At 40.6% G+C, this 27260-nt stretch overlaps 4 protein-coding genes across 9 annotated transcripts in view; 1 reads left to right on the forward strand and 3 right to left on the reverse strand.

Annotated features, from left to right (window-relative positions):
* Positions 1–673: 673 nt before the first annotated feature.
* Positions 674–5275, forward strand: echdc3 (enoyl CoA hydratase domain containing 3). The gene is made up of 6 exons (XM_086269768.1): positions 674–876; positions 1730–1851; positions 1926–2023; positions 2608–2808; positions 3425–3603; positions 4317–5275. The coding sequence occupies exons 1-6, from the start codon at positions 686–688 to the stop codon at positions 4468–4470; spliced, it is 945 nt and encodes a 314-aa protein (XP_086125894.1). The 5' UTR covers positions 674–685; the 3' UTR covers positions 4471–5275.
* Positions 5276–6959: 1684 nt separating this feature from the next.
* Positions 6960–9140, reverse strand: LOC147310076 (zinc-binding protein A33-like). Its single transcript, XM_086269246.1, has one exon. The coding sequence runs from the start codon at positions 8935–8937 to the stop codon at positions 7549–7551; it is 1389 nt and encodes a 462-aa protein (XP_086125372.1). The 5' UTR covers positions 8938–9140; the 3' UTR covers positions 6960–7548.
* A 1219-nt stretch (positions 9141–10359) lies between these two features.
* kcnj8 (potassium inwardly rectifying channel subfamily J member 8) lies at positions 10360–19386 on the reverse strand. Its single transcript, XM_086269045.1, has 6 exons — positions 18849–19386; positions 17427–17575; positions 16463–16623; positions 13373–13512; positions 12716–12932; positions 10360–12566 (listed from the first exon to the last, which is right to left on the reverse strand). The coding sequence occupies exons 1-6, from the start codon at positions 19193–19195 to the stop codon at positions 12315–12317; spliced, it is 1266 nt and encodes a 421-aa protein (XP_086125171.1). The 5' UTR covers positions 19196–19386; the 3' UTR covers positions 10360–12314.
* A 1197-nt stretch (positions 19387–20583) lies between these two features.
* The window catches only part of abcc9 (ATP-binding cassette, sub-family C (CFTR/MRP), member 9), an 85177-nt gene continuing 78500 nt past the window's right edge, over positions 20584–27260 (reverse strand). For 3 of the 6 annotated variants that reach the window (XR_015125798.1, XR_015125797.1, XR_015125799.1), the window contains 3 exons: positions 27059–27121; positions 26260–26550; positions 25671–25803 (listed from right to left, as the gene is read on the reverse strand). Coding sequence is in view for 3 of the 6 variants with exons in the window: in XM_086269697.1 (XP_086125823.1) it covers positions 25666–25803; positions 27059–27121 (201 nt within the window). In the remaining 3 variants the exon portion in view is untranslated. Of the gene's footprint in view, positions 25804–26259; positions 26551–27058; positions 27122–27260 lie in introns of all 6 variants that reach the window. The other 3 variants (XM_086269697.1, XM_086269699.1, XM_086269698.1) reach the window with 3 other exon arrangements.

The raw sequence follows: 27260 nt of genomic DNA on the forward strand, positions 1-27260 counted from the left end.
TAAAAACCACAACCAATACAGCCTTTGTTCTCACAATATCATACAATTGATTGTCGCAAAAATCAGAACAGAATTGGGGAAAAAGTCTTTTTAATACGCTGCCCCTGCTTCCTGGAATAATCTGCAGAAGGAACTGAAATGATCAGAATTGGTTACCTTGGGAGAGTTTAAGTCTGTCTTAAAGGAACGAGAGAATAACTCTTTCACTCAGTGTGATTGTTTTTAATGTAATTTGATCTGTTATTGTATATTTTACACATGTTGGTATGGGATATTGTATTTGTTTTAAATGTTATATACTTATGTGGTATGTGTATTTTGACTTTTGTTGCCATGATGCCAGGTCTCACTTGAAAATGAGATTTTTAATCTCAATGAGATTTTTACCTGGATAAATAAAGGACTAATAATAATAAAAATGACATCATCGCCTAATTTGCATAATTGGTCATGCTGATGTAATTGTAACCTACGCTGTTGGAGAGGGTTAGGGTTACTTTAGGGTTACTTTATGTCTCTTCCACATCGTGGAACATTTGTCGCTAGTCGCTCTTTAGAAAAAAAGTCGCTAAGGGGGTCTGAAAACTCGCTAAATATAGTGACAAAGTTGCTAAGTTGGCAACACTGTGAATTTCGTGTTGTGCGCATGCGTAGAAACAACGGGTAGGATGGTTTGTCAGGTGGGATGGATTCTCAGAACACCGGAAGTGAGCGTGAAGACGAAGCGGCCACGGGCAAGATGGCACGGAGCGTACTGTGTACATGCCTCGGTGTGCTTCAGCTAGGCAGGAAAACCGCGCTGCTGTCCGGTGCTCGTTTCTACTCGCAGAGCGAAGCGGAGCCGCTGACACTGAAGCAGCAAAGCGACGGAATAAGGTGCAGCTAGTTACCGTATCTGGTCCCTTATACAGATGCACAACAATTATGGAGCAAGACTTTCACAACAGCAGTTTGTTGTAGTGATCCGTACAGTGCCTCAGTTTGTGTGTCAGACCAACACGTACACACAAAGTACACTCGGGATGAATATTACGTCAGTGAAAAGCGGTTAAAATGTCTGCTATTCTGAATTGGAAACAATGGGGAACATGTTTTCAGGTTACTGGTTTAATTTAAATGCACAAAAGCTCGAAATCTGAATTTCATGAGCAACAACGTGAACATTATACTGTCTGTCTGTCCAGACCATTTTTTTCTGTTTTTCTCCTGTCTTCACCCACTATGATGTCAACACAAAATGAAGTTTTTACATTATGTTTTCATGTATTAAGGAAAAGAAGTTCTCCAAACGTACCTGGTCCTGTGTGAAAATGTATTTGTGTCCTAAACCTAATAACTGGTTGTGCCACCATTGGTGCAGTGACTTTGTTTCTCAGCTGTTTCTTTAGATCATGGTCATCAGGCTCTATTTAAGTGATTTCTCCATTCAGCAGGTCTGCTGCTATTCAGACCTTTCTCTAAAATTATAATTTATTTGATTATCTGAAACATTTAAGTGTGACAAATGTTCAAAAATTAAGAAATCAGGAAAAGGGCAAATATCTATTTACGACACTCTACCTCATCACCTTCAGCGAAATCAAAGATGGGAAATAAAAGAAAGGAAAAAAGGTGGCAGACGCCTATATTACAGAATCATTTTAAAGATGATTTCTGTAACCTTGGTGAAAATTGTTCTGAAATATGTTAAAGAAATATATATTTTTTAAAAATTTCTTCTTGTCTTCAGGAGAATAATACTAAACAACCCCAAGAAGAGGAATGCTTTGTCTCTGTCCATGCTCGAGTCTCTCCGAGAGAACATCTTAGCTGATGTTGACAGCGAGGATCTCAGAGTTGTCATCCTATCAGGTTGGTGTTTGTCTATTACGTGTGTGACAGAGAGAAAGCCAAATGCCAGTCTGACCTTGTTATGTGTATTTCAGCCAAAGGTCCAGTGTTTTCCTCTGGACACGACCTGAAGGAGCTGACATCTGCTCAGGGTCGAGAATATCACACAAAGGTGTTTCATACCTGCTCAGAGGTCAGTTAGTGTTTCTCTGTCTTCTTGTCTTGTCATTCACTGAGACGTTTATTGATAATTTTGTGAATTAAAATGTAATGAATCATGCCATGCATATTGAAACGACTGCAAAATAAAAACAGATGTTTTCAGACAGTTTATGTGACCAAAAAGCCAAATTTGCTTAATTTAAAATAACATGAAAAAGAGACAAACTTTATATATAAGGTGGACTTTGTTATCAAAACCACTGATTGCCCTGTCAAAGATCGATCTATCCACCTCAGCTTCTTTGGTTTGTTTGTTTTGTGTTTTTACTGTGACTGCAGCTTACATGCTGACAAATCACTGTACTGTTTGCTTTGTTACAGACACTCAGGTACAGTTCTGGTCACAAGTTTCCGTCCATTCATCGTGGGCATGAATGTCATGGTTATTTTGAGCTTTGAGCTGAATTTCGCAACTTGTGTAAATCCATTATTCTCCTTAGAACAATTCAAAGAAATCACTAAAAGTCCCAAATGATGGAAACATCAGATCTCCACATAAATATAAATATGAAGGAAAAACGTTTTAAATATTATGATTTGCGCCCTGTGCTGCAGGTGATGACGCTGATACAAGACATACCTGTTCCAGTGATCGCCATGGTGAACGGTGTTGCCACAGCAGCCGGATGCCAGCTTGTTGCCAGTTGTGACATCGCTGTGGTGACGGAGAAGTCCACCTTTGCTACTCCGGGTGTCAGCGTGGGTCTGTTCTGCTCGACGCCGGCGGTGGCCATTGGCAGAGCGGTGCCGAGGAAGGTGAGGCGCTCCTCCAATTATTTTTGGTTTTATAGTTTCATTCGATGGAAACTTTTAGATTTTCTTCTTGTTAGGACTTAGAAAAGTTCGTTATTCACATGACATTATGCGAAAGATCAAGATAAAATCAGAAATGATCATAAACCGAAGTCATTTAAAAAACGTCTGCTTTTTAAAGGCTGTTTTTTGTTTATTCTCATTAATAATCAATTTTAACATTTTTGTTTTGTGTTTTGAAGGTTTGAGTAATTACAGTCACTACGAGTAAATTAAAGGTACACGAGGTCCTTTTTTAAATCTTTATTTACACCCTGTCTTAGCTTGGTCTATAAATGAACATCATGAAAATTATTCAACAGAAAAGTTCTCAGTTAAACCCTGTTTTCTATGAGGCACTCATGAAAAACAGGACGCTGTTCTCTGGAGTTTATCAATCTGTCATTCAGCTCTGAATCACTTGAAGTCAATATCACTTTTGGATTTTGATTCTTCTAAGAGGACACGTGTTCAGAACATGTTGTCTCTCTTTGGATCTACTCAATTGTGAACAAACATCCTTAGTATTCTAGTATTTAGCTCTAATCAATACACACCTTCCTTTCCTTCTTTTAAACAGGTTGCTATGGAGATGTTGTTCACAGGAACTCCCATCTCAGCCCATGATGCTTTGCTCCACGGTCTGGTCAGTAAAGTGGTGCCGGAGGAGCAGTTGGAAGAGGAAACATTAGCCATCGCCCAGCGTATCTGTAAAGCTAGCCGACCTGTTGTAGCCCTCGGAAAGGCCACTTTCCAAAGGTGAGAATTTACAGTGTGTAAACTCACAGACGGTTTCCATGGCAATAATTTCATAGGAATTAGTGATGGGATTTCCGGCTCTTTTTAGAGAACCGGCTCTTTCGGTTCAGCTCACTAATAAGAGCCGGCTCTTTCGGCTCCCAACCGGCTCTTCAGGTTGTTTTGTTGCTGTAATTAATTTATTATTAACAATAATATGAAATTATGCACAAAAGGAATTACTAATGTAAAAAAAGAAGTTTTATTTATATATGTTTCTATATAAATATATACTGTGGCCCCTACAGACAAAGCACGTACAAACTCCAAAACACATTGCTGACCTTTCAAAACAGAGCTACCTAGATCACATTACACAATTGAAAGCATATGTATATTGTTTGTGTATTTATACACAAGCACTCATATATATTCAAATAATTAAAAAAATGTTCATTTACCTGTTACTACCACACACCAAATCCGGTCGTACGTGTTTTGTCTTTAGGGGCCACCGTAAATATACTTTTATTTATTCACTCCACATAAAATGTAATAAATAAATCATAATACAAAAACCAACTATCTACATTTTAACTTTTAACTATTTAAATTTTCAGCTTTTTCCTTTTAAACAAATTTAAAGTGAAACAACACAAAACACTGCAAACCACAACACAATTAAATATAAATTAAAATATGTGGTGTTTGTTTCTGTATGTTTCCTTCCTAAGACAAATGGCTCAAGGTCGCGATGCTGCGTATGCCACCGCATCAAAGGTGATGGTCGACAACCTGGCTCTCAGAGACGGGCAGGAGGGGATCCGCGCCTTCATAGAGAAACGCAAACCAGTGTGGAGCCATAAAGCAGAAAAAGCCCACGACTGACTGAGTTTTAGCAATGAATGAGTTTTATACAATGATCATGTGATTAATATTGACAGGAACACATGATTAGCACTCACTGGTGAGTTGAGTAATTACCACCAGCCTTCAGTGAATGTGTCGGCTGTGCTGTTTCATGTTCTCTGAGGATTTCCTCCTGTTCACCATAGCTAAAGATGATGATGATCCATTGTGTGCCTTAAATGCTGCTGTGAGAGCAATGAGAAGGAAATACACTGTTGACTAAGATGGTGGATAAAAAAATTGACGTAATAGATAAATGCTGCTTTCTGTCCAATTTTAGATGGATTAAATGAGGTTAAGAATGGAAAGAGAATCTTAATGTTGAGATGAGCTACATCTAAGCTCTGTTTGCTAGACTGTAAATCCTAAACAAAAGCTAAAGTTTGGATCTTTGAGCAAAATTACTTTTTTTTTCAGATCCTGGTTTAATTAGTTCTGGATTTGTAATTAAGTAGAAGATTATAAAAATTAATAGTCTTGACACAAAACTATAATATTATAATTCAATAAGCTTGTTGAAATACAACACTCTACTTCAGTAGCTTATAGAGGTATGAAATGTTGCCAGTATTTCAGTAAAAAATTAATAACAACATAACTACAACATAAATCTAAAAAATGAAGTATTTTTAGGGATTTTCTTTGTCCTGTTACACATAATCCTCACAATGACTGACGTTAGTCCATCACCTTTTATTGTGCCAGCTTTTTGTTAAGTGGTGTTTGTGTTAGTTTCTGTTGTTTTGGTTAAAAGTGTGCATTAAAATTAAAACTCTCATATGGATTTATTTACGCAAAATTTAAATCAAAGTGGCTAAAATTGAAAACCTTGTTCACAAATTCAATGTGAGGCGTCATTGACACAGAGAGCAGAGCAAGACGTTATCAGAGTCCAGATTCGCTCATCATTCTTGTTTTCTTTGCTGCTACGCACACAGCAAAATCAGCAGTCTTTCACACCTTGGCTCGTGTGATTAGGTAGAGGATAATTAGGGGGTCCATTGTCCGTCTTGGGGGGACCCTAGAACTGAAGAAGCTTCTCGGATGAGAGGTGAAACGTCTTCAAGCATCTTAAAGAAGTCCAGACGCTTTTTTTCCCCAAGCTCCTTAGACTACGCTGACCTGGATGACTGAGAACCTTCACAAACAACAAGTTACAATCCAAAAAAAGGGAATTATATATTTCATATGCATTCTAATTCTGAGTTTATTTATCAATTAACTAGAGTAAAATATGCATACTTAAATGTATAAATAATGCTCTTTACGGCGTAATTTAGCCTGTAGTGTTAATCTCATATAACACTACCCAGTGTTGGTCAGTGTTAAATCCTGACTCAATTTAGAGTCAATTTAACTCTGGAATTTCAACTCTTGTGAAAGAGTAAATTTAACATGGTGAAAGAATGTCCGGAGTGTAGCATTGTCCGAAATTATTCAGGTTTAGAGTATAAAGGAAAACGGGGGGAAAAGTTCATGGTTATAAAAGTGGTTAAAATATATAAAGTTGATAAAAGGTTTAAAAATCATATGCTTGGTTACCAAGGTACTTCATTTACAGTTGTAAGAGTTCAATGAATAAAAGGATTTCATGATTTAGAGTTAATTTATATGCTGTGTCCAAATTCAGGGAAGGGTGCTCCGAAGAATCCTACCTACGGGACGTAGGTAGGATTCTTTGAACAGCCGAGTAGGATGGGCTTGAGAAGCTGCATGTCAACATCCAACTCTTTATTTCTATTAATGTCTTACTTCGTTCCTACCTGATTGACATGTTTAGGAATTATGAGTGATTGGCACACTGTAGTGGTAAAAGTTGCTACCAATCAAATTAGGACATCGTAAAGTTAAAACAAAACACAACTGACTGTTTTATATTATATCTAATATATATTATGTAATATATATATGTGCCACCAGGGACTCCTTTAGGACCATCGCATTCAGTTTCAGAGTCGGTGTGTCCACGGTGTGCCAGATCACCCCCCAGGTAGCAACGACCATCTGGGACTGTCTAGTGGGCGACTTCATGGCTGTACTTTCAACTGAAGACTGGCGGTCCATCGCAGAGGGATTCCAGGAGCACTGGAACTTCCCTCTCTGCTGTGGAGCTCTGGATGGGAAGCACGTCCAGATGAAGGCACCCCCCCAACTCAGGATCCATGTTCCACAAATACAAGGGAACTTTTTCAATTGTTCTCCTTGCATTTGTGGATGCAGGGTATCGCTTCCGCGTCATTGATGTTGGGGGATATGGAAGGTATTCTGGCCAACTCCACCTTTGGTCAGGCTCTTTGGGCTGGGACTCTCCATCTGTCTCCTGACCAGCCTCTACCTGGTGGAGAAGACCGTGGAGCCCATCCCCATGTCTTTGTGGCTGATGAAGCGTTCCCGCTGCGGCGGGAGATCATGAGGCCTTTCCCTGGACGCCTCCTCCCATTAGAGAAGAGGATCTTCAACTATCGCCTCTCCAGGGCCCAGCTGGTAGTGGAGTGTGCCTTCGGTAACCTCTCCTCACAGTGGAGGTTGTATCGGCGTTACATGGAGCTCCGTCCTGAAGTTGCGGAGAAGTGTGTGAAGGCGACGTGTGTAGATGGTTTTTGTATTTTATAGTTTATTTATTACATTTCATGTGGAGTGAATAAATAAAAGTATATTTACGGTGGCCCCTAGAAACAAAGCACGTACAAACTCCAATCTTCTGTGTTACCTGGATTTACATCAGTGTAAGGGACTCAACAAAAAACAAAGTGTGCAGGTGTGTTTTTAATAACGTTACAGAAACTACAAAATGACAAATAAATACTTTAAAGTTACACTTCTTTCACCATCTAGGTCACCAGCAAGCCATTTAAGACAAGTGTCAGGGTTAATATTAGGTTACCATGCACCTCTTTACCTAATTATCGGTTTATTAAATATTGACTGCATTTTTGTGCATTGCAAAATGAAACGCAGATGACAGAAGAGGTGAAAAAGTAAAAACTTGTAGTTTTAACAGGTTCTAGCTTTGGCAGCCAAAATTTTTTAGCCTTGTTCATCAGCGCACATGGCATTTTACAACGAACCGTCCACTGTTACAGAGATCTTCAGTGCCACTATCTTTATTGGGACGTCACACCAGGTGCTAATGTATGGAAACAGCCTGTCAGTGAAGCTGTGTGTGAAGGTGTGTATGTGTGTGTCTGTGTCAGAGTCATAAAATGACAGCTCTCCTCTGTCAAAGTCCAGCTGAAGTCTGATTCTCTTCGGGTTCCTCGTCACTTGCACGTCTGACCCCGGGTCTAATGGCGACAGTATTTTGTATTCACCACCACAGAACATCAGCCTCCACAGTGCAGGCCAAATGACTCCTTTCCTCTGAAATGAGTCTGTTAACACTCCCAGCACGAAGGCCGTATTGTCCCCAACCTCCACCTCCCAGCTGTGAGAGCCCGAGTCAAAGCCCTCGGAGCTGACAACGGAGAAGAAGTGATCAATCCTCTCTGGATTGTCAGGAAGCTCCTGGGTTTGCTCTCCCTGCCTCACACTGGTCAGATCTTCAGACAGGATTACGCCTGGATGAGCAGTGTTTGGATCCAGGATCACAGGACAGTAGGAAACCATCTCCTTCATCTTGACCCACACATTGAAGCTTAGGTTGCCCACATGCTGGGCCACATCTACCTGTGCTCCCGAGGCAAGCTCTGCATCATCAGGAAGAGGTTGCTGCTGAACTCGTTCCACTGCAGCTCTGTAGTTCTGCAGAAATGAGACATTACCAGCTCTCAGCTCATTTTCTGTATCTTTAATGGTGCGGTAAAGTGCTGTTATCTCTCTGCTCAGAGCCCCAATCTTCTCCTTCATCACTTGACTCTTCTGCTCCTCTTCCTCCCTCAGTGCAACCAACCTGGCTGCCTCCTCCTCTTCTAGAAACTGGTGAAGCTTCTGGAAGTGCTCCTTAATGCTCCTCGCTGTGCTTTCAGCCTGAGCTCTAATATGCTCTGCGGTTTGATCACATTTCCCTTTAACCTCACGGATGGCCCTCATTTTCTTTTTCAGGGGTTTTAATGAATCCTCAAGTTTTTTCTTGTGGTCCTGAGATGCTTCATCAACAGACTGGAAACGGTGGTTTCTGTGAGCTTCTTGATCTGTGCAGTATCTGCACAGTAGCAGCTGCTCATCCACACAGAAGATGCTGAGTTTCTCAGAGTGCAGACTGCAGACGGGCTCAGAGGCTCGCTCCTGTAAGAAAGCCTCACAACGCTTCTTCAGCTCAAAATAAACAGGTGGACACTCCTTTGAAGACTTCCTCTTGCAGACCGGACACCCCAAATCATTTTTGTTTGCCCAGTATTTCTGTAAACAGTCATTACAGAAGCTGTGCTTACATGACAGGATGACTGGATCTTTAAATATATCTTTGCAGACGGGACACGACAGATCTTCCTGTAATTTAGACGCCATGTTGCAGTTAGTTCCTCTCTATACTGTCAAGTTACTTTCACTTTCCTTACGAGCCTCCTAGCAGCAGGTACAGTACATTGCCAATGACAGTATTCACAGTATTCCCTGTGGTACTATTGCAGTCTTTCCTCACTGGGAAGTCTTGAATTTTGCGATAAAGTGTCGTCTTTCATCCGTGCATCCTCAGCAGAGAGAAAAACAAGTTGCTTCCTCATTTCAAAAGAGGGCAGGGCTTCCTGACAATTCCTGTTACTGGCCAGATAAGAAATGGTTGAGTGGCAGTCAAAGAAGGAAGCTGAGAAGCTGAAGTCTGTATGTAGTATTTAATGTTTATGTGACACATAAATAGAGATTTTTGACATACATGTAAAAATACTATCAGTTGATTTGTTTTTCTTCCAAAATATTTGTAAATTAAGATCTTTGGCTCAGTGGTTTGAGTTTTGGGGATCTTTAGGTTTTCTCTACTCTTGTATTTATTTTTATTATGGTTCTATATTTCGTATATCTTCTTGTTTTCATGCTTTCTTCAGGTTCGTTCTGTGTTTTGGGGATTTATGTTCCCATAGCTCCACAGCCTTGTGTTTATGTTTAACTTCTGTTTATGGTTTTATTGAATCTGGGACTTTGGTTTCTTCACTGCTTTATGTTAATTATAAGTTTGTTGTCCATCTACTGCCTCTGTCTGGCCTCAGTATTAGTTATTTATTTTGATAGTCTCCTGTCTTGTGTGCTCTGGGTTTTCTTCTGCTTCTCTATCTCAGTCAGTTACGACACATGCTGCGTGCTCGGTCTCTTGCATTTAGATCAGGCAATGAGATAGAGTACAAAGCTGCGAAGTATGGACTGAGGAAAGCCATTACAGCGGCTAAGAGGCAGTACAGAGAGAAGCTGGATGGCTTCTACTCATCGTTCTTTCCTCAGTCCCATCCTCTACACCCTGTACACCAATAGGGATAAAACCATACTGAAGTTCGCAGATGACAGTGATTGGTCGCATCACTGGAGGGGACGAAGCGGCTTATAGGAGAGAGGTGGCCGGTCTGGTGTCATGGTGTGGGGACAACAACCTCACCCTCAACACCGATAAGACAAAAGAGATGATAGTAGACACGAGGAAGGAGAGGAGGCCTCACCAGCTGCTCTTTATCCGGGAGAGTGAAGTAGAGAAGGTGAGCAGCTTTAGATACCAAGGCGTCTACATCACTGAGGACCTAACCTGGACATTGACACCACACAGCTGGTCAAGAAGGCTCAGCAGCGGCTGTATTTCCTGAGGAAGCTGAGGAAATTTGGTATGTCGGCCAAGATTCTACAAGAAAAGCAGATCTTCATCAGTGTATAAACTGCATTAGTGAGTTTGTTATATATTTGTGAAAGACTGTCTAACAGTATAATTATGTAATCTTTTTTAATGGGTTTCTGCATTTGCTGCTCAGTGACAGACAGACAGTGAAACCACATTCATGTTTTGCATTTGCATCGTTTGCATACATAAGTATTTATTCTCAAACAACACAAAGACAACCATACATGAAAAATACACAAATCAGTACCATACGGTGAATGACTGCCATGACTTCTCATTAGTAGTGATTGTGAACTTAATTAGAAAATATTACTTAAGCAGTGCGTCTGCCCTTACAACAGCCAGGTGTTTTTGCATACTGCTGTTGTGATAATATAGCATGCACGGTTTGGACAGATTATGGAAATGAACTGGAAACTGGAACCAAGCGGAACAAGCAGAGATACAGTGAAGGCAAACATGTCAGTAATGCTGATGCGACAGCTGGTTGATTTCACATGAAACTATTTGTGGTCTCAAAACTGCCAACAGAGGATTGAGCTGATGGTGAAGGATAAAGAAGGACTCTGAATGAATCACAACACCTTTGCAGTAAACAGTAAAAGTGAACACATCCCAGTCTTTTCCCCCTCTGCACAGTGCACACCATGGCTACAGTAAATCTACTTCAAAGCTGGAATAATCTTTTATTTTCACGAGACATTAACATGCTGATTTTTAAAATAAACCATTAAGGTACAAAAGGTTCAATGCAACCTCTCGTTTGTCCAGAGTGAAATCTTCAGATTGCTTTCTCTGTCTGCGGATCATTACAATAAGTGGAACACATCAGCTGGGTCAGGGAGCGTCTCGTCTTCTGAGTGGAGAGAACTGGTGACTGAAGTTGAGACCAGGCAGGTCACACAGACAAACACAAAGGGTATTGTGTGTGTTTAAGAATATACTATTGCTGCTATTCTGAGTATCTGATGTGCAGCATCATTGAGATAAAGGCATAGAATTGCTAGTTTAGGTTAACAAAGAAAACGGGGGGCAACGACAAGAAAGACGGATTTAGACAATCTGCATTCTTTCTAATGGCCAGCAGGGGGCAAATCCTTTGGTTTCAGAGAAAAGTCCAGCTGAACTGAAGTCTATAGAAGTGATCCTGACTTCATTAGTGAGCTTAGTGAACACTTTCCTGTTAATTAATAACTTTCAGAGCTTATACAATACAACATGACAGTCATTATAGAAGTTAAGGACCGATTATGGTCACCGCATTGGTCATGTCTCATCCACAGCTCTGTTTTACAGTGCACAGGCATTCAATGTATTTTTCTAAATGATAGGGGAAGACGAAACCTCTGCATCAGTGGTGCTGGTGTAACTTAAAACCAGAACAAGCAGGAAGATTATCTTCCTATGTGTAATCTGTGACTCTCTGAGCTTGTGTACTGATGCATCACAGAAGTGATGGTCAAACCAATACAGTCGTCTGCAAACTGCCTGATCCATGTTTTATCATCCTTATGGACTCTAATGAGGACCATAATGTACAGAAGGAACATAAAACTTATACAAGTGATTGAGTCCAAAAACCCAAAAGAAAAGTGTTTACTGACGTCAGTTTTAAGGCTTTAGCCAAGATCTGGGAGCCAGAGGAGTAGCCCCCTGATGGCCATGAGAAAGAATGCAGGCTAAAGCCACTTTTGCACGTTTTATACCGTAGTGTTTCAGAATGAAAAGCGCTGTATGTCATTTAGAAATCAGTTTAAGCTCACACAACCAATTCTGCAGTTTCCATCCGTCTCTTATCTGTTTTAGTATCTGCTTTCTGGGTTTCTGTCAGCGCAGAGGAATGTTACTTTAACTGCTTAGAGATCACAAATGTAATCTGAACAGGACCCATTTTAAACCATGAACGTAAACACAGGGAACATTAACAGTGAACGTGTCGAGACACAAGTCTAGCTATGCCAGTGAAAAGAAGAAGAATGAGTCCAATCAGAGAGACAGATGCACCAACACCCAGGATCTTCCTCCCCACCAGGAAGAGCAGTGGAGCCAGCAGACGGTAGGCCTCATGTCAGGTGACGGCGTTCAGGTTCTGGCCTCCATCGGTTGGGGTGAAGAACTGGACTTTAGGCACGGCGAGGCCTGAGTTGTTCCTGCGGAGACTCCCGCTGCTTCCTGCACCTTTGCGCATGGAGTTGTTGCGTCTCATGGAGTTGCGCTTCCTCAGTGAGTTCTGGTGCGAAAGCTCACTCTTCTGGAGGGTTTGGATTAAGATGGACGGCTTCTCGTCCAGTTCTCTGGCACTGCAGCATGGCGTCGCAACCTGCAGGAGGAACAAGAGAACATTTTGCGAACATCTCTTAAACCAAGTTCACCAGTGGGAAGAGACACTGACCCAAATCAATGTTTTGCTGTGATTGATGATGATAATGAACAAAAGTCCACCAGGATCTTTTTTGTTTTAGCGTTTACCTTGACTGTGTTGCCAAATTTGGAGTAGTCGACAGAATACACGCCCTCCTCCTCTGTTACTATGGAAACAAAGCGGTGGCCCCACTGGATCTCCTCGGAGACGTAGGAAGTCCGTGCCTGCGTGGTTATGCCCGTCGTCTCCACTACTCCCTCCAGGATGACAATCACCTCCAGGTCGCTGCACTGCAGCTCCATGGCTGACAGGTCGTACAGCGGGCTGAGGGCAGAGTGGGGGGAGTCCAGGTTTAAATATCGGAGTATGTCAGAGTATGTGCAGGTGATACATGGTTTCTGTTTTAGTTGTTTATTTAAACTTTAAGTCTGTGTTTGTCCAGCAGGTGGCGGTAGGGCATAAACGAGTCTCATCTTGTTATCTCACACTCTTACACTGTTACTTTTATGAGTTTTCTTTTTCCAGTGATTAACTTTTAAAAAGAACTAAAGGTAAAACAATTACTTTGGATTATTTTTAAAGCAAAAGCAGCCAAATGCCAATATTCTCTCCTCTCTGCCATTTTCTGTTAATCATAAATCAGCCGAGGGGCTTTCTGGTTGATAACACATCACATATTATCTGTTTGTGTGGACTGTGGAGAGCGCAAAGTGGGGTTCAGTCAGGTGTAATAAAGCCACAGCCTCCATGATGTGTTTCTGGACCTGTTTTTGTCGATGATGTGGCAAATGATGAGCGGGGCGAGGAGGAACAGGCTGTTGCTGCCCACAGCGCTCTCTGTCTGCACGTCGATCTGATGGATGGGGATCACCTCCCCCTCTGGTGTGGTTGTCTTCCTCACAACCTGCAAGCAGACGAAGTGTAGTCCTAATTAACTAACAGCTCGATTAAACCTGAGAAAAAAATTGCTTTTGAGTGAATTCTGAAGTAATTAAGATAAGATAAGAGATAAGATAACCTTTATTAGTCCCACACGTGGGAAATTTGTTTTGTCACAGCAGGAAGTGGACAGTGCAAAAGTTATGAGGCAAAAATTAGAATACAATAAGAATAAATACAGTACACAACTGTACAGAATAGAATAAAATACTATATACAGTAGAATACAATAAAATAAATATACAATAAGATAAAAATAGAATACAAATACAAATGCTATATACAACTGAGTAAAAATACAACGATGACAGAAAGGATTATTGCACTTAGTATTATTGCACATGTGTGGATGTGTGTGCTTGATCAGTTAAAGTCTTTATTATGGAGTCTGACAGCAGTGGGGAGGAAAGACCTGCGAAATCTCTCCGTCCCACACCGTGGGTGCCGCAGTCTCCCACTGAAGGAGCTGCTCAGTGCTGTCACAGTCTGCTGCATGGGGTGGGAGATGTTGTCCATCAGGGATGACAGCTTAGCCGCCGTTCTCCTGTCACTCACCACCTCCACTGGGTCCAGAGGGCATCCTAGAACAGAGCTGGCCCTTCGGATCACCCTGTTCAGTCTCTTCCTGTCCCCAGCAGAGATGCTGCCGCCCCAGCAGACCACACCATAAAAGATGGCAGAAGCCACAACAGAGTCATAGAATTTCTTCAGGAGTGGGCTCTCCACCCCAAACGACCTGAGTCTCCGCAGCAGGTACAGCCTGCTCTGCCCTTTCCTGTAGAGGGCGTCTGAGTTATGAGTCCAGTCCAGTCTGTTGTTCAGATGAACACCAAGGTACCTGTAGCTGTCCACAGCCTCAATGTCCATACCCTGGATGTTCAGTGGTTGCAGTGGAGAATGCTTGTGCCTGCGGAAGTCTACCACCAGCTCCTTGGTTTTACTGGCGTTGATCTGGAGGTAGTTCAGCTGGCACCAGTCCACAAATTAAAAACCAACCACATTGTTAGACATATTAGACTTCATATGTAACTGATATCACCCAGGGCCTGATCCTGTTCAAGCCAAGTCCTTCAAATAAATCTTGGTACAACCTCAATTCATAACTCTACTCAGCTGTACTCACCAATCTGCAAAATGTTGCATATACAAATTGTGGAACAATTTCAGAAGAAAAAGGTGAATAATTAGAATATTTATTTTTCTATGTACAGTAAATAAAATCAAAAGATTCAGAGAATTTGGAGAAATCTCTGCGTGAGGAATGAGGCTGAGAATCAGTGCTGGATGCCCGGCACATTGCATTAATGCATGGGCTCTGGTCTGCTGAGCAACTAAAATCCTCCATCAGACTAGAATCAGACATCATTCCTGTCCCGAAGGTCTAGCAGTTTCTCCCCAGATGATCCCAGATGTTTACAGACTGTAGTTAAAAGAAGACAGTCTTTTCCAACTTTTTTGAGACATCCTATCAAATTAAAAATGAGCTCATATTTCTCTTATATTTTAAAATGCCACATTTGGTAAGTTTAAACACTTTCCGTGTCCACTGTGAATAAAATATGGATTTATCAGATTTGTGCACTTCACATAGCATCCCAATATATTTGAAAGTGGGTCTGTAGATATTTGGGTGAGATAGCGACATCGAGGTAAATAGAGTCAAGCTGAAGATTTCTCCTCTTGCCCCTGTGTCATTATATTTTTACTCCAGCCCCTTATTTAAGCTTTCCTTCTTACTAAGCTACTTGTTGCTTTATTTTGGTAGATACTTCAGTGATTAGAGAGGTGGGGTATATCATCTGAAGTGAAGAAAAGTACCCGGCTGATCATTTCTGCATTTTTGTAGTGAGTAATTACTAAAGTTGTGTTACATGAATAAATGTGGGTAACTTTCTTAGACTGGAGGTGCTCACGGAGATAAAACTGCCACAACAGCTCGACCAACAGATGAAAACTTAATCTGGTTAAAACGTCTTTCACATGTTGGTTCTTTATTCATTGAAAGAATAAAAAAAAAAGTCGCACTTCAGTTTGTAATAGATGCAACAACTCTGATCATCACATAAGAAAAAAACACTCATGTAATAAAAGTTTTTCTTGTGTTTTCAATAATTCATTTTGATGTTCTGATGGTTTATTTGTTGAACTTTTGTCTTGTTGTTACCTGGAAAGAACTTACGGACCAAAAGTAGATCAGGAAAGGAGGAATAACATTTAATAATAGACATTTTTAAACCCACGTTTGAGTTGCTCCGTATCTTTTAAAAATGTGAATATTTCACTGAAACTTTAAACAGAATTATTAGAACTGATCCCAAAGATCATTTTATAAAAGCATTATCTTTTGGCTAAAGACCCAAACTAAAGACCCACCTTTCTGACCCCGCTTTCATTTTTTTGCCTGTAAGTTTACCGGATTGAGTCACATCAAAGTTTTAATCTGTGACTCTGAAATTTCTATTTCAGTTAACTGAACAAAAACACAAAGTATTTATTGTAAAAAGATCTCTTGCAATACGTTCTAGGCCCACTAGGGGGCCGTGGCCCACACTGTGATTGGTAAGGGAAAGATTTGGGAGAGGTCTCATTTATATGTCTTAAATCTTTGGATTGTGGTGCAGTGCTGTTTTCTCTTTTGTTTTTATTGTTTAGCTATGATTTGTATTTATTTTACTTTGTGTGTTTCTTCTGATTTTTCATCTTTATTTCTATGTACATTTTATGAGTATATAAAATGAGTATGTGCAAAGCTATATAGGCGTATTTACAAAGTTTACATTTTCTATTAAAAAAAAGTGGCAGCTGACATTTTAGAGCAGCAATTAGCTGGAAAATGTCTCAGATTCATGTAGAAAAACACAAAAACATATGTTGAGCGAGTTTGATTTTACTGGTGGTTAAAACGAGAGGCTCACCTGTAACCTGACGGTCGCTCCAATGATCATGCTCTTCCTCAGATCCCCGATACGAATCATGAAGCACAGCCGGTTGTTCCGGACTGCGATCACGGCGTGGCGGCTGAAGATGAGCGTCTCTGCCCGACGGTTCGACTGAGCCGTCTTCATGAAGATACAGCCTGAGGAGGTAAAACTCGGCAAGGTTAACCTGAGCAGGTGCGTCTATGCACGCATCAGTACTTATAGGTCAGAATGGAACAAAGCACCGCAGTTCTTTTAACATGCCAAGAGTCAAAATGGCTTCACTGCCAGTGTTTGAGCGGAAATGAAGATGTCATCTGAACCCTTTTTCTTCAAGTTAAAAATGAGTCCTGTAACCTATCTGACCCGAGAGTCAGAATCATACATAATTAAAAAGAGGGCAAAGGGTCAAGCCGGAATTGTGCACTGTAGAGCCAGGCTGCTTTAAACCCGCAGGTCAGAAATGTTTTATGTTTCTTTTCGTCTCTTTCAGGAGAAATTTCACTTCAAAATAACTCAAAGGTGCTAAATTTAAAGACATCCAAAGTGCTTTGCTTCTCAAACAAAAGAAAACACTTTATCAGATATAGTTTTCTGGTATACTTTGAGCCCAGACCACCACAGCCTACCTGAGCACTGTTGCTGACCATGATCATCTTTTTATAGCCACACCGCATCCATGCTTACAGCAGGAAAATGTTTCATGCCACAAAGTTCAAATCTTAAACTGGTTTCTTTGACATGACACTGTGTGATGCTGTCATGTAAACATGAAGCAAAAGTCTCAGAGAAATGTTTCCAGCAGCTTGTGACTCTGTGTATGAAGAATTAAAGCAGCCCTGAAGTATAAACAGCATCCAAGGTGACAAAAACTGAGCGAGGTTGATATTTCTGTATTATTTTAACCATCGATTTTCTGCTGATCCTTTTAGGTTTGAGGTAAACATTTCGTGCACCTTACCCAACATCACAGCATTGATGATGAGTCCCACAATGTTCTGCAGGATGAGGACGGTGATGGCAGTGGGACACTGCTCCGTTATCACACGTTCTCCAAAGCCGATGGTCACCTGAACCTCGATGGAGAACAGGAAGGCTGATGTGAACGACCTGCAGAGGGGGAGACAAGTTAAATCAGATATCCTGGGGGATAAACTATTGTGAAATATTCCTCTGGTGCTGCTGGACCTATCGCTTCATGGTTGAAATGAGCTTCACTGTGAAAGAAACAATGTAAAACCAGAAAAAAGGTAAAATAATTATTTTAGTTCAGCTCAGTTCACTCTTTTTCATTGAGGAGCATTGCGACAGCGCCCCCTGCCTTCCGCATCCTGAATCGCAACCAATTTCATGCACAATGGGCTTAACCTCTAACATCCAGGTCTTCATGGCTGATCGGGGTTAGGGATGGGGTCACAACCACCAAGCGGTCAAAATGCATGTGAGATACTTGATGTGTAAGGTCATGTTTCAAATTCAAATTTTTATTCAGTTTGATTAAACATATTACTAAAATGCACCCTAACCTTGGATGTCATTTATTCACATACATGTTGGATGTTGAGAAGTTAACAGGAAGTAGAGTTGCGGTCTTCAGATCAGGTCTGGTCAAACCCTGTTACTCACGACATTTGCTCCCCAACTACTTTTCCACAAGACTAATTCGTAAAGCAAGAAATGATGACAAACATAGAAAAAAACAGAGCTGACCTCCAAAAATACTTTTGATGTAATATTCATGAAGGTCTTTTAATCACTGGTGCGTCAATATTAAAAAGCACGTGAACAAGTCGATGTCCTGCAGTTGAAATTCAGATAAGATAAAAGTGCAGACGCTTCATCAGCAAATTCAGAAGAGAAAAAAATTTATGTGAAAAGGTTATGATGATTATGATTATGAGATTTAGGGAGTGTGAAAATAAAGCAGTATTTCAATGGAAGATGGAACCGCCACCTCAAGTGGTTCCCGACAATGGATTCTGATCATTTCCAAGAAAGAAGCAAAAGCAAATTTCCTATTTGCCTTTCTGTCTTCTCCTTCCCTGTGGTAAGGATTCATGGGGGTGAGGGTGGATGCGCTAACATGGAAGTGCCAAAAAACGTTTCACCACATGCGATCTTTCTGCTTCTGCTCTTTTATTTGCCTGAAATAAACGCAGCAGAAGTTCTCTCATTCCCTCTTTTTTCTCTTCCACAGTTTAAAAATGGAGAATGTTGGCGAAGAGAAGAGGAGGCGGGTGGGAGCTGGGAGGTTTGGATCAAGTGCAGACGGAGACAGAAAGAATTTCGACAGAGCAAAACTTGACGAATTTACACCAAACACACTTTAACAACCTCGTTTTCTTGGAACAGGTTACATGAAAGCACTCAGGCTTTTCCTTACTTCAGATTTTTTACGCAGTCGGTCATGTTTTCACGCGTAGGGTCCAGGTCTCCGTGCGCAAATGCCACCAGCCACCAGCTCATGGCGAACAGCAGCCAGCTGCTGACGAATGTCGTGGTGAAGATGACCAGCGTGAAGCGCCATTTAAGGTCCACCAGCGTGGTGAAGACGTCCTGCAGGAATCTCCCCTGTTCGCGGATGTTCTTGTGCGCCAAGTTGCACGAGCCGTTTTTGGCGATAAAGCGCGCTTTGTTCACGCGGTCCCTGAACACCGGCTTGCGGGGCATCCGGGAGACGAGCCCCGGGAGACCGAACTCCTCCGGGATGATGCTTTTCCTCGCCAGCATCTTCTCGTCCGCTTTCCGCTCCCGATGGCAAAGAAAACAGTCCTCAGTGCGTCTTTACGCACGGACGCAGCATGCCCACCCTCAGGGAAACGCTCAAAGACGAACGAGCAGTTATAACTCCGTCGCCTTTCGGAGATGTTTCGGACTGAAGGCAGCGCGCCGCCTCTGCTCTGAGCCTCTGAGGGCTGGGACGGTCTCCACTCTGCTGTTGACGCACTTCCAGAGTCAAGACCCGCTCGGATCAGAGCGCTGCTGCCTTCAGGCCCCCCTCAAAGGCAATGGGAAAGGGCAAAACCACCGAAACAGCCTGCTTTGGAAGGCCCTAGAATCTTTTTATCTTATAGGGTTTGTTTTTGTTTTTGTTTTTTTTTTTTACTTTTTTGGCAGTTTTTTAAGCACTAAAACAGATGTCTCTTAAGTTCGGTCATTGTTTAACCCACTTCATCAAGAATGTGCATAAAGGGCTAATTTAATGCATATAAATATCAAAGAAACATGGAAAACAGTGAAAAGAAAAGTCGTGAAATTTGGACCATTATTTGGCATTTTACAGAGGGGAGGAGCTACTATTGTCTGTAATTGTAGCTCTTACTCAGGTTGGAGGCGGTAATCCTAACCCTACCTTCATTTAATGGAAGCCGAACAATCGGACCTGCAGGGAACTTTAGTTAGAGCTGGGCACAAAGTCAGCACTTTCCCTGCTAATCTACATCCATGAAACCAATCAAACTAGACTCAGTTGTCTTTAACTGTCTATAAAAACCTTTATATTTACCCGTCTTTTCTATCCAGTTTAAATTTGTCAAGCCACAGGTGTTCTCCAGGCAAGCTAAATGTTCCTATGGGACAACCCCATACAGCTATAGGATGGTTGAGAGGTGGGTGTCGGGTAAAGTAAGGGCAAGATTTCGATTGTGCCGCTATAATTCATGCAGGAATGACTCTTTGAGTTCAGGTAAAACAAAAACAAACATCAGCTGTTGATAAAAACCAGTGTCCAGTTTGACTGGTTTTGTGTTTCAATCTGTAAACACGTCTTTTAAAATGAACACAAAAGCTCAACAAGGAAAAGTTTATTAAGAACAACAAAAAAGAAAAAAAAACCACCTGACGGCTCTCATTTTCATATATTTTCTGAAATGTGTGCAATTTCCTAGTGCATGTATTTGGATTTATTTTAGAAACAGTCATCAGGGGGCGCCATTTAGCAATTTATCACATCTAGTATTGAGGGTACCGTGACTCCTGGCCTGTGTCCTGAGGTAGGAAAGGTCAAGAGTTTACAGCCGTGAAAGCAGCCCAACAAAAACAAACAGCCTCACGTCACTCAAGAGCATTTTATTGTTATTACAAGTGTAAAAAAAGAAAGAAATCAGGCACACATAATAATAGCAGTTTAATATATATATATATATATATATATATATATATATGTTTAAACCCTTGGCTATACAGGCTACTACATACAGAATGTACATACAGAAAAAAATGACCATCTCCAAACTGATCTGTGAGAACGATGTCAGCATTTACGATGCTCTCTGTTAACAGTCAACTTCATGAAAGCAAGTAAAGCTCTCTGCATAGCTCCGACAATGAGTTACATGCAGTTCCCTTACATTTCCACCCGTTCGCTGTTTTTATGTACTTGTTTGTTCCCAGAAACTAAAACACACGTGAAACCTGTTCGAAAAGAGACATTCTTTGAGCGAAAAAACCTGTGCAAAGTGTAACGTGGAAAAATGGCACCACTGCTTTTTTGCTCTTGGTGTAAAATGTCAGCTTCGAAGACAAAAAGTGGTTTGGGGTGTGAGAGGATGAGTTTACAAGGCAGCCGTGTGCAGGTTCAGAACAGGAGCAGCATGGAAGCACAGCAAGGAAAACAAAGGATTTATGAGTGTGACGGTGGCCAAGAGCATAAAAAGTGCTACTGAACGAGGATCAAAGAACAGGAAGAGCACTCGATCGCTAACAGAGGAGACGGACGAGGACTTGGAAGAACTGCAGGGACAACAACAAAGACATTCAGTGTTACAGTTAAAGCTGTCAGGGGAAAGAAAAGTGCAGGCGAAGCTTGTGATCACCAAGTGTGACGGTAAACCTCACGTGTCATCTCGTTGTGTTATATTAAAACAACTTGTAAAATGAGAGAAATCACAAAGTTCAAAAGCTTAAGTGACAACTTCTTGAGATGAAACATGTAAGATATTTAAACAAGAAAAGGCGGAAAAATCATGTTTGGCATTCAACACTGTACAGTACAAAGTTTCAAATTTTAGTCCAAAAGCAAATTAAGTCTAATGAATATACAATAATATAAAGGGACAATAGCACCGCTCCCAGAAAGGTTAGAAAAGATATTCCAAAGAAATGCACTGAATGCTGAGCTGTAACTACATATTGTTGTGCACTGAAAATATCACCCAAAAGCTGAGACCTTGGCTCACGAGTATGATTTATTATCACTTAATTTGAGACCCGTAAGTGTTGGTCAGTCATTTTTATGTTTGAGAGCACAGGAGTGGCAGCGCAAATGGATTCACTGTGATGGCAATGAGCTGGTTTCCTTTGGGTAACATTTATATTTAAGACATTTTATTTTTATTTTTATTCAAAAAGCCTGCCTATTAATTAAATAGCCATTCATTGATATGCATGTTGCGTGTGTTTTTAACTACAGAAAGGGACGACTTCTGCTGTTTATATATGAAAACTTGCATTGTAGTGACAGTGATAAGGAATCTTGACTATCTCTATTATTTGAAACCAACAGAAGCAAGAACCATCACTAAATTGCTTATTAAATCTCAAAATGATTAAAAACACAACAGTTCCCAAGCACATTATGAAGCGGTTCCATTTCCTGTCCCACTGCACAGTGAACACTGTCAGGCACGTTTCTGTGGCATTTTTCTATTATTGTACATTATCTTGTGATGATGAGAAGTTTTCTTTTATCTGGGAGATAACAGTCATAATTATGAGATACTGTCTCCCAAATATTTTTCTTTCAATGCAAAAGAAAGGACTCTGGCATCTCTGCTGTGTGTTTGATTCTTTGTCCACAAAACCCTCCAAGAGCATCAGAAGTCGGGCAGACAAACTTGGCTCACAGGTACATCTCCGGCCCCCAAAGGTTCTTATCTATGTCAGATATTGTGATGCCATTACATTGCCTAGCAACCACCTAGCAATGGACTAAAATAACATTTACACATGTACAACAGCTCACAACATCATCCTACAGTTTAAATTTCAGGAGACCTGATCCACACAAGTTGAATTATACATGCCGAGCGAGAAACCATCAATAAGCTTTTTTAGGATTTCAGTTAGCCAACATTACAACTTTTTTGTATAGATGAAAGAAATGATATATCAAATGTTCATTTTTCATTTTTAAAGGTGGCTTATGGTTATGAAGATGCATGTAAAATGCCTTCATAACTCTCCATGCAGAGACAAAGTGTCTGCCTCTAACAGGATTTCCAGCAGAAAATGAACTCTCCTAGTTTAATGGACACTTTAAACAAAGCTCCACGAAAACATTAAATCTAAATCTACTACACAATGCATTGGACAGAAAACAAAAAGTGTTAGCTAGGACTTCCAAGGAGAATCCAATCCGTCTGATAAAAACAGTGAGTGTGTTAAAGTTTCATTATTTAAAAATAAAAATATATAAAAACATGTTGATATCAGCCCATCAAAGAGATGGAGCAGTTCCCATATGCAAAAGCTCTTTTTTTTTACTATATGGACTCCTCTTTATGTTCACCTTGTGAATGCTAAATTTCACTCTCTAAAATTCACTCTCTCCTATGGGCTCTAATTTGGTTTCATCCGATTTATTACCAATGTTGCATTATTAATGTGCAAAATAGAGATTGATGTAGCTCTAAATTTCAGCCCCTAGAACTGATTATTAAGTTACTGCAAGTTACTGCTCTTCCTCAGTAAAAAAAGAAAAGACATCACTGCCCTCTCAAACATCCATGAAGCATCTCTGGAGTTAACGGGAGGCATGCTGGGTATCTATTGTCCCCGAGGATAAAAAGTTCAGCAAAGCATGACCGCAGACAGACAGCAGGTTCACTGGCTGCAGGCCGAGCCGTGACACCTTACAGTGTTTGTACTAATGGAGGCATAGACGTACAACTGATAGAACAGGGAGGAAGGAGAAGTAGGCCAGAAATAGAGTATCCAGCCTTCACTTGGGAAACTGCTGTTGGTATTTTGTGACGTCTCATTTTTGGCATCTCGTGAAAAATGTCAACACATGTTCAGTCAAAGAACGGCCACAACAATCAGCTGCGTTATTTATCATTATAAATGCATTCTTAAACTGGTTAATAAAACCATATGATTCCATCAGCTTTGTCATTTCTATCAGTGTTACCTCTATGGCAGAACTTAAGGTCAAAAAGTAGAGTAGAATACAAAAGGGTTGATTTAAAATCCTTCCACTGCGTTATTCAGAAAAATAATGGCCAAAGAGCCAACAGTCATTTTTAAAAAGGATTTTAAATACATTTAAAAATTCTTCCATCATTATTATTGCATAATACAGGTGCCAGTCAGTATAAACAGAGGTGGTGCATGATCTAAAAAGTAACAAATATTTTACACAAGATAATTAAAGACTGTAAAAATTCTATTAATATGAAACAACACTTCTGTTCACTCTCCAACTATTAAATCTTTACATTTTACACTTTTCACAGCCTCAACACCTGAAATAAAATCTCAAAGCCATAATTTATATTTAATAAACTGTATGTATTTCCTACTGTCTACAAATCCCATGAAAAGACCAACAAACACAAGCCTCTGTCTTAATACTCTAACCTAAAAACCTTTCAAATCCATTTAAAACGGTGTAAAAAAATGTGTTAAAAAGAGGTAACAGTGCATTTGTTAAGGCAGGTAATCCATATTCGGTGCTCTCAGAGAGATTTTATATAAATATGGTAGTTATAACAATAATGATGTCATGGCTTTAGCATTATCTTGACATTTTATGGAGCCAAAAGCTATCAGCTAGTGCTTATTAGCTTGGTTAGAAAAGTGCATCCACAAGTTTAATCAAACATAGAAAAATCTGCTCATCAGATCCAAAAGGTGCCAAAGCCATAAACATGGGTGAGATGTCTAGTTCTAGTTCTAGTATTGCCTAACTTTAAACATATATGCAATTTAAATGGGTCGTATAGTCCTAGACACCTATCATATGGCCAACTTTGATAGTTTGATTCTTGGCTCATTTAGTCTGCATGTCAAAAGTGAGCGAGATGCTGAACTCCAAGTTGCCCCTGATTCATTTGTTTTGTCAATAGAATTGAAGATTTGCATTGGAAATGTTGACTTGTCTTGGCAAGTTGTGTCTTACTGCCAAAACCAACACGATTCAAAAGGAACAACTTTTACTTTGAAGGTGAACAGTCGTCATTTACCGTCTTCATCACATTCCTCACAGTTTCACTGCTGCACAACCTGCAACCGCAGCAATCTGATACAGACCAAAGCAACCACAGAGGTTTTCAGTGCAGCTCCGTACACCTCTTTCTGGCCGATTTTACCTAGCAACTGCAGGCAACCGATCTGAGATACACGTTTTTCATCAACATGTTCATTTCTTTTGTGAATTTAGACATTTTGACACAGGATCTGTGGAGATTTTTCGAAGCCAGCATCAAGTGGCCACAACTGCAGTTTTTAAGACTTACTTTTTTGTATTTGTGGTTGCATTATTTAGTATACATATTACATATTTTATAGTAGGTTTGGTCATTCGTGGGATTTACTGGCAATAAGAAATGAAATAACTTTGCTTTTTATCAGTTCTTTATTAACTATTAAGTGTTCTCACTATTCTTAGTCTTAGAGCACAGGAAAGATATGCCTGGCTGCCCATTTTGATACTGTGAGCTTCACAAGCATTATATTTATTGCTTATTTTCTTGTTTAGATCTTGAGAAAAATTTGAAAGTCGGAAAAATAACTTTAGATTTTCTATGAGACAAGTGAGAAAATATATTCATTTGTAGTTTGCATTAGCCATTCATCACATATAAGATATATCTTTATTATTTCACTTTCCAGTCCAAATACTAGTAATGTTGTGGTTTGTGTAATTGGGTTTTCTTAAATTCAAACAAAATAAAAACGGGATGAACCAACCGATGGACTCATTGATTAGCAAGCCTACCCAAAGCACCTTCTTTTACTTCCTGACTTCTTTAGTACGACTTCTTAAACCCACTGACTGACAGCTCACCCTGTCTCCATTTGGTGAGTGCACAGGAAAGCTTCTCCTCGTAGAAACAGTATGTTACTGGCTTCCCTGCAGTGGGGTATTCTCTCAGAGGGCTGTTCACCTCAACAAGAAAGTAATTCAGGTAAAAAAAAATACAAAAACAAAAAAACCCAAGAAACTGAGCAGGTTGTCAGCCGTTGGGTCCCGCGTGTTCCTACATGTCAGCTTTGACAAACGAAGCAAACATCCCATCCTCCTGCTCCAAAAGCGTCTCAGGTTTGTCGTACTCCATGATGTTGCCTCGCTTCATCACAATGACCAGATCAGCTGTTAGGATGGTGTGGACACGGTGCTGGAGACACACAGGGACGACACAAAACACAAACATAATAAGTCTAAGTGAAATGTTTTGTTTTAAAAAAATTATAATATGTTTTAAGCTAGTTTTGTTGGATCAAATGAAGGATTTGGTAAGAATTTTATAGACTGATCAGCTGCTTTAAAAATTAAAATATGCGGACTCTTCACAGTTTTGGAGATGATGTTATTCTTTTTGGAAGAAATGTCCAAAGACCCATTTTATTGATACAGTCCAATTTTCCAGGAACCTGCTGAATGAGATGAATGTAAAGCATCTGAACCAGTCAGCTACTAAAAATACAAATTCAGGTTTAATTCTAACTGAATCCCTTCTCAATTTTTAGTTTGGAGGACAAACAATGTCACAACACTGAAGACTGTCGTCAAATTTGCACTGCATCCACAAGGAATATCTTTAAAAGAGCATGCAGTATTTTCTTGTACCAACCAGGCTGTCAGTGGCAGTAAAGCTTCAGCAGACCCAGAGTCAGACGTCAGCTGTGGCTCAGCCAGGAAAAGAAACAGAAACAGGCAGGAAAATGGAAGAAAACAGGAGAGACCGAGAGTCAGCTGAGCCAAAGTGGTCTGTGTTGATCCGGGTCTACTTGTGAGTCCTCACTAGCACACTGAAGAGGCTCTCCTCCTGTGCTAGCAGGTTGGGACCAGAGTCACTTTCCACCAAGATCCCTGAGGAGAAGACCAACACCTGCTCGGCATCCAAGATAGAGGACACACGATGCTGGTGGCAGGACAAAGGGAGATGAAGGAGGACAACAGAAAATGTAGTAGATGTAGTAAAAAAGAAAAAGTGAGAAAACAAAAAAGAAAAGGAAGGAGGTGGGGGGGGGGGGGGGGGGGATTTGGGAAAAAGTAGAAGGAGACAGCAGATGGAAAAAGAAAGGAAAGAAAAACAGAGCAGGATAAGACAGCAACACAAAGAGACAAAAGTCAGAAAAAAGGGAAGCATATAGATAAAAGAACCGGACAAGAGGACTGAATTTAAGTCACTAAATCCATAAGGAACTATGTGTTACAAACTGTTTATGTGTGGGAAAGGCCATTAATAAAAGGCACAGATAAAAGAAACATCTGTGGGGTAAATAATTTAATGATAGATGAACATAGAGCTCAGTGCAAAGAGAGCCACATATCTGCATCTATCTGTACAAACCTCAGCTGACCTCAGCAGTTTTTTTTTTTTTTGCCTCATTAGTAACAACAACAGGATAAAAGACTGAAGGACTTACAGCGATTGTTACGACTGTTCTGTCTGCAAACGCCGTCATCACGACTTTCTGTAAGATGTTCTCCTGCAAGACAGAAAGACGAAACAGAGAATAGAAACCATATCGTCAGGTGAGGAAGTGGTGAGCTGCTGTAAACGTGATCCAAAGTAGAGCGAGGCTAAAATGGGGCTGTCGCGATGCAAACTGCTTTGCAACCCACCTC

Source organism: Aulonocara sp. 'chitande type north' Nkhata Bay, linkage group LG17 (assembly GCF_057382095.1).
Source record: "Aulonocara sp. 'chitande type north' Nkhata Bay isolate Kocher_YH1m ecotype deep benthic linkage group LG17, A_spYH_male_GT1.1, whole genome shotgun sequence".
NCBI classification, from domain to species: Eukaryota; Metazoa; Chordata; class Actinopteri; order Cichliformes; family Cichlidae; genus Aulonocara; species Aulonocara sp. 'chitande type north' Nkhata Bay.

Coding starts and splice junctions, on each gene's coding strand:
- echdc3 (XM_086269768.1), top strand. CDS start 686: ATGGATTCTCAGAACACCGGAAGTGAGCGTGAAGACGAAGCGGCCACG. Junction 2,024..2,607: donor TGTTTCATACCTGCTCAGAG/GTCAGTTAGTGT, acceptor CCTGTGCTGCAG/GTGATGACGCTGATACAAGA. Junction 2,809..3,424: donor GCAGAGCGGTGCCGAGGAAG/GTGAGGCGCTCC, acceptor TCTTTTAAACAG/GTTGCTATGGAGATGTTGTT.
- kcnj8 (XM_086269045.1), bottom strand. CDS start 19,195: ATGCTGGCGAGGAAAAGCATCATCCCGGAGGAGTTCGGTCTCCCGGGG. Junction 13,513..16,462: donor GAGCGACCGTCAGGTTACAG/GTGAGCCTCTCG, acceptor GTCTGCTTGCAG/GTTGTGAGGAAGACAACCAC. Junction 12,567..12,715: donor AATTTGGCAACACAGTCAAG/GTAAACGCTAAA, acceptor TTCCTCCTGCAG/GTTGCGACGCCATGCTGCAG.
- LOC147310076 (XM_086269246.1), bottom strand. CDS start 8,937: ATGGCGTCTAAATTACAGGAAGATCTGTCGTGTCCCGTCTGCAAAGAT.